General features: G+C 58.5%; 1 protein-coding gene across 1 annotated transcript in view; it reads right to left on the bottom strand.

The window, feature by feature from the left end:
• The window catches only part of DNAH17 (dynein, axonemal, heavy chain 17), a 32,831-nt gene extending 27,723 nt beyond the window's left edge, over nucleotides 1-5,108 (bottom strand). The window contains exons 1-15 of the mRNA XM_010008674.1: nucleotides 4,764-5,108; nucleotides 4,031-4,221; nucleotides 3,592-3,763; nucleotides 3,420-3,519; nucleotides 3,245-3,330; nucleotides 3,013-3,138; nucleotides 2,584-2,739; nucleotides 2,421-2,504; nucleotides 2,143-2,310; nucleotides 1,817-1,933; nucleotides 1,397-1,653; nucleotides 1,095-1,290; nucleotides 839-985; nucleotides 431-539; nucleotides 90-206 (exon numbers count right to left, since the gene is read on the bottom strand). Of these exons, the coding sequence (XP_010006976.1) occupies nucleotides 90-206; nucleotides 431-539; nucleotides 839-985; nucleotides 1,095-1,290; nucleotides 1,397-1,653; nucleotides 1,817-1,933; nucleotides 2,143-2,310; nucleotides 2,421-2,504; nucleotides 2,584-2,739; nucleotides 3,013-3,138; nucleotides 3,245-3,330; nucleotides 3,420-3,519; nucleotides 3,592-3,763; nucleotides 4,031-4,221; nucleotides 4,764-5,108 (2,371 nt within the window). The remainder of the gene's footprint in view (nucleotides 1-89; nucleotides 207-430; nucleotides 540-838; nucleotides 986-1,094; nucleotides 1,291-1,396; nucleotides 1,654-1,816; nucleotides 1,934-2,142; nucleotides 2,311-2,420; nucleotides 2,505-2,583; nucleotides 2,740-3,012; nucleotides 3,139-3,244; nucleotides 3,331-3,419; nucleotides 3,520-3,591; nucleotides 3,764-4,030; nucleotides 4,222-4,763) is intronic.
• Nucleotides 5,109-5,160: the final 52 nt, after the last annotated feature.

The raw sequence follows: 5,160 nt of genomic DNA, 5'->3' as shown, positions 1-5,160 counted from the left end.
TGCAGGGAGGAGACGATAGGGCTGCTCCACTGTGTCGGGGAAGGGCAAATCTCCACAGGAGGCTTCATGGGAAGGCCCTTGTAAAGCACCAGCAAAAGCTACCTCCAGCAGCTGAGTGATACTTTTCGTGTTTAACTTGGTTTTCTGCACCCTGGTCTGCAAATCGTGCAAGATCTCCCTCATCTCCTGGATGTATTCCATGACCCCTAGGAGGAAACACGTCCCAGCTTAACAGGTTACATGGATGCCTCCAAGGAGCCATGGTGGGGACTCTTGGGGTCCACTGCCGTGGGGGGACCCTGCCACCCCCTCACTCCCCAGTGATGGTTGTGGGGACTTGTGGGCAGACACCAGGTGCAACAGTGTCAGGAGCCTCCTGAAAGGCACAAAGGGCAGCTCTGGGCTGGGGTGGCCATGGGTGGGTTTGTACCTTCGTGGTGCCAAAAGAGGGTGCTCTCAGCACTGACCAGCCGGCTGTCCACAGCATCCAGCTCCTCTGCCACCAGTGGCAGCTCCACCGGCAGCAGCTTCTGCTTCACCTGGGGGTTGGGATGTCCCTGGTGAGGGCTTGGGGTATCCCTCTCCAGATGACACATGTGCTCTGGGCACTGCATTTACAGAGGAATGGGGTCTCCCCTGCACTGACAGGTGGGAGATGGTCAGTGTGGTAGTGGTGGCAGCTTCCCCCAGCCACAGGCCCAGCAGGCACCGGTGATGTGCAGAGTGTACCCCAAAACGCCCCAAGCTTCCAGGATCCATTTCATAAGAGCATCTGCCCTGGGGGATTCCCAGTCTTGCCACAGAAAAGCAGCCAGGTTGTCTTCCCTTTGCAACCTACCTTATTGTACCAGCCAACAATGAGATCCAGGTTGTCCACAAAATTTTGGAAAGTCTCATTTTGAGCAAAGAGGCTCTCAGCACTGTCTGGGATATCCTGCTGCTGCTGGAAGTGCAAGTACTTCATCTCCCGAAGAACGGCAACAAGCTGTGAGACAAAAGGCTTGTTAGTCAAACCCAAAACATCTCACCTCAGCCTTTGGGACAGTTGTTACATCCTGGTGAGGAATTGGTGTGTGGCCCTGCAGGGCACCGACCTCTTGGCTGAAGTTGACACTGAGGAGGGAAGACTCGGGGTCCCTGCGGATGAGGGGCTGCTCCAGGCTGAAGTGGCAGTCCTGGCCAGCCCCCCGCGCCCACTCCTCATAGACCTCCTGGCGGTACCCTCGCAGCAGGCCCAGCAGCTCCTCATACTTCCCGGACACTAGTTTTGCTTCAGCACTGAGCATCACCCTGCCAGACAATGGTAAAGAAGCAGCTGCCGCAGTGGGGCACAGGGAGGGACCTGCCCCAGCTGCCACCCAATGTCCCTGTGGGGTGAGGGGTGACCTGCACGTACGGGTGGTCGATGGCGAACAAGTCCTTGTGCAGCACCTGCAGCTGCTGCTGCAGGGACAGAGCCCACTTCAGCTGCCCAGCCACTGGTGGCATGTTTTTGCTGGTGGTCAGGCTCTCCTTGCTCTGTGCCTGGGCCTCAAACAGCACCTTTGTGTTCTCCAGCTCGACGCTGAACATTCCCAGCATGGCTGAGTAACAGGGGGAAACCTCAGCCTTTATCAAAGGCCGCTCCAGCAGGGAGCCGAACATGTGCACCAGCTGCAGGAGAAGCAGGTGATGGCTGCTGTGCTCCACCATGGGGACAGCCCGGGGACAGCCCCATGGTCACTCCCAGGTGGGTGGCTGCTGCCGGCCTCCAGTGCTCAGGCAAGGACAGCCTGTGCCCACCGGCAGGTCCTGCTGAGCTGGAGGGGACATGTACCTTCAGAGCAGCTGTCAGGCAGTTGCAGCCATGAAAGCCTTGGCAGAAGATCGTGGCCAGCCACCTGCCCACATCTTGCATCTTCTTCTGGAACTCTGCAAAGTCTTTGTTCCATTGCTGCCAGTAAAAGCAAAACAATTTAAGCTGGCATAGCTGCTTCCAAATGCTTCCTGAAGGATTTGCTGAATCTGGATGGCCCCAAGCCCTGTGGCCTACCCTGAGGAGATCACACCTGCTGCCATGGGACACGCAGCTCCTCCAATGTGTTCTGGCAAGTGAGTTTTTCTTTAACAAATAACTACACCTCCATACCATCATTCACTCACCTCTTCTGTGGGATCTAAGGGATCATATTTGCAATCAGCAAAAGCCTTGATGAGTCCAGAGACCTCCTCATAGATCTGAAACACTTGGCTCCCAAGGATGTTTCCTCTCACTCCTCCCAGCTCTGTCTTCTCCAGCTTCTGAAACTCAATTGCTGTCTCGTACAGCTCCTGGAGAGTATAAACCATCACCTCACCTGTCTCCTCTGGGTGCCAAGCCCCAGCATCCCTAGGGCAGGGGGAGCCCACATGAACCCTGCCCCAAAATGCCAGGTTGTCACCTCGATGGTCTTGAGCCTGTGGAAGAAGGGGTCCATTCTCTTGAAGGCAAGGGCAGGGGGGATCTCGGAGAGCTGTGGCTCCTCCTGAGGTGGAGAGGGGCTATCAGCCAGTGGAGCTGCTGAGGACAGGGTCAGGCAGACCCACACCATCCCCTGCACTCACCGGGAATAGCGTGGGCAGCAGGTTGGAGCAGTAAGTGTTGTAGGACTCAAAGAGCTTCTCTAAGGTGGAAATGGCCAGTCTAATTGTCATGAAGGTGTCGTCAAGGTCTCCTTGCAGGCCCTTCATCACATTCTCAGGTGTCAGGAAGTTACAGGTCTAGGACAGGCAGATCCAGGTAGGGGCAGTGGGCAGAAGGGAGCGCAGGGGCAACCCCTGCCCTATCCACCCTCTGGCCCCTTGGGCTCACTGGGGGCCTGCAGCCCCCCCTGCCCAACTCCCTTCAGCCCTATGGGGAGCTCTGCTCTGCCCCTGGCTGAGGTGTCCCTTTGTCACCCCATACTGCTCTGTGTGTCCCTCCCTCCAAAGCTCCCACAGAGAGGGTGGCTGGAGGGGATGGTGCTGGAGCTCCCGCCAGCCCCAGGGCTCTACCATGTCCATGAGGAGGTTGCAGATCTCCTGCAGGATGATGAGGACATGGGAGGGCGAGCTGTAGTACTGGCAGTGAGTGCGGAGGAGACGGATGGTGCACAGTATCTGCTCCAAGTAGGGCTGCAGCTGTGGGAGCAGAGTCTGTGCTAGGCCACGGCTCCATAATGAGGGTCGGGCAGAGCCAGGCTGGGGCCACACCAGCACCATGGGTATTCAGCCACATGTAACTTACCTCAAAGTAATCTACTTGCTCCATGTCTTCCAGCAGGATCTGGAGCGGTTGCAGGTGTAGGCTGATGTCTTTGGCTTCCTCCAGGCCTGTGCCAGGGGCAAGATTCAGTGTCAGGGATGGTGCAGCTTCAGAGATGAGCAAGAGGCAGCTCCTGCCGCAGCACTTGGGGCCTTACCAGCATTGACATCCCTGAACGTGCTCTGGAGCACCTGCCAGTAGCAGCTGTCAGCCTTCTCCAGTGCCTTGGCCAGCGCTGTCACTCGGGGCAGGAGCAGCTGGCAGGAGAGGTGACAGACTCAGCACTGGGGCTCAGCACCAGGGCACGCGCCTGCTGGCTGAGGTGGTACCTGGTCATTGATGCACTGCAGGGTGAGGGTCCTGGTATGCCAGAACTCAAACTCGGTCTTTGGCAGGGGGTACTGCCCCTCCATCAGTGGCTGCACTGAGTCCTTGCTCAGGATGTCTCTGATCTGGTGGGACCACTCCATGATGGTGGTCTCGATGTCATGCAGCGCTGAGCTGCCCACAGGCCCTGACGAGCTGAAAGGCAGAAGGTCATGCTCCAGCACCAGGACTGACCCCGAGCCACCAAGGGGGAGCCCAGTGCCCCTCTTGTGGCCACCTCTGCTAGCCTGTTGTGAGCCTCTCAAAGCTGCTCTGCTCCTGAGGGACAGCCATGCCCAGGGACTGAGCCCATGTCCCAGCTCCCAATCCTCCCAGAGGGGCTTGTGCTGCCCCAAGCCCCTGCCAGGCTTTGCTCTGCCAAGTGGTGCTGGCAGCACCCACCAGTGCAGGACACTGCTGGGGATATCCTGGTCCAGGTGCTCTGGCAACGGGAGAAGAATCTTCCCCTGCATCTTCCCGCCCATCACAAACATCTCATTCTTCAGCTGGTGTACTTGTTGTGTGATGTCTTCCACCACCACCGTGGGCCAGCCCTCCACATTCTCTTCACTCAGGAGCAAGGGGGAGATGACCTGGAGGAGAGGGCCGGGTTGTGAGCCGGGCTGATGTTTTTCTCCTCAGCACACCCAGGAGTCCCCCTACCCTGCAGTGTGTTTCCAGCTCTCCTGAGCTGGGAAGTGCTGGGAGTGGTGCAGGAAGGGCACCCAGTGGGGCCACGAGCAAGTGCAAGAGCGGGAGCCCCCGGCACTGCGGAGCAGGGATTGAAGGAGCTCCCGGGACCTGACTCAGCTCTCGGGTGCCCTGGGCAGGCAGCCCCCAGTGTGGGAGTAGTTATGGGAAGTTTGAGGGAAATCCATGCTGGCATTTGCCAGCTGCAGGGCACAGGGAGGGGGGGAATTATGCTGAGTTTTAAAACCACAGGGAGGAAGTGATCCAGCTGGGGCGAGGGAGAAAGCTGGGCTTGTGACCTTCACCCAGCTCTGTGTCCTGGTGGAGATCAGTCACCCACCAGCACAGCAGGGTGAGCAGCTGGAGCCACTGCAGAGCCAGGGACGGCACCCGTGGCAATTTTTGTTCTAGTAATTGATTTTAGCTTACTGTGAGGGTAACCCACCTCATCTACCACAGTGATGAGCTGCTCCACTGGTGAGGAGCTGATGTCTCCCACCAGCAGCCCGCTCTGATAGTTCTCCCGGGTGATGTTCTCCTTCTTCTTCTTCACAAAGTAGATGCCCTTGCCCCTGAGGGCAGCTGGGAATTGGTTGGATGGCAGGAGCTGCCCGGCAGGGTTCAACCCCAGTACCAGCTCCACCACGTCCTGCTGCTTGAAGAATGTGTCCAGCTTGTCAGCAGCCTCATCGCTGCCCATAAACTCGCTCCACTTGTCGGGCCGGACCCGCAGCAGCTGCGTGGCGAAGCTCTCCAGGAAGCGGTGCAGCTCGTCCGCTCCGGCTGCCATCCCGCAGCGCCGGGCTCAGCGTGGCTCCCTGGCGCCTGCTGGGGGCCGGCAA

The sequence above is a fragment of the Chaetura pelagica genome, unplaced genomic scaffold, assembly GCF_000747805.2.
Source record: "Chaetura pelagica isolate M959 unplaced genomic scaffold, ChaPel_1.0 scaffold962, whole genome shotgun sequence".
In the NCBI taxonomy this organism is placed as follows: Eukaryota; Metazoa; Chordata; class Aves; order Apodiformes; family Apodidae; genus Chaetura; species Chaetura pelagica.
The sequence above is the reverse complement of the archived record's forward strand: the minus strand, read 5'-3'. Positions and strand labels throughout refer to the sequence as shown.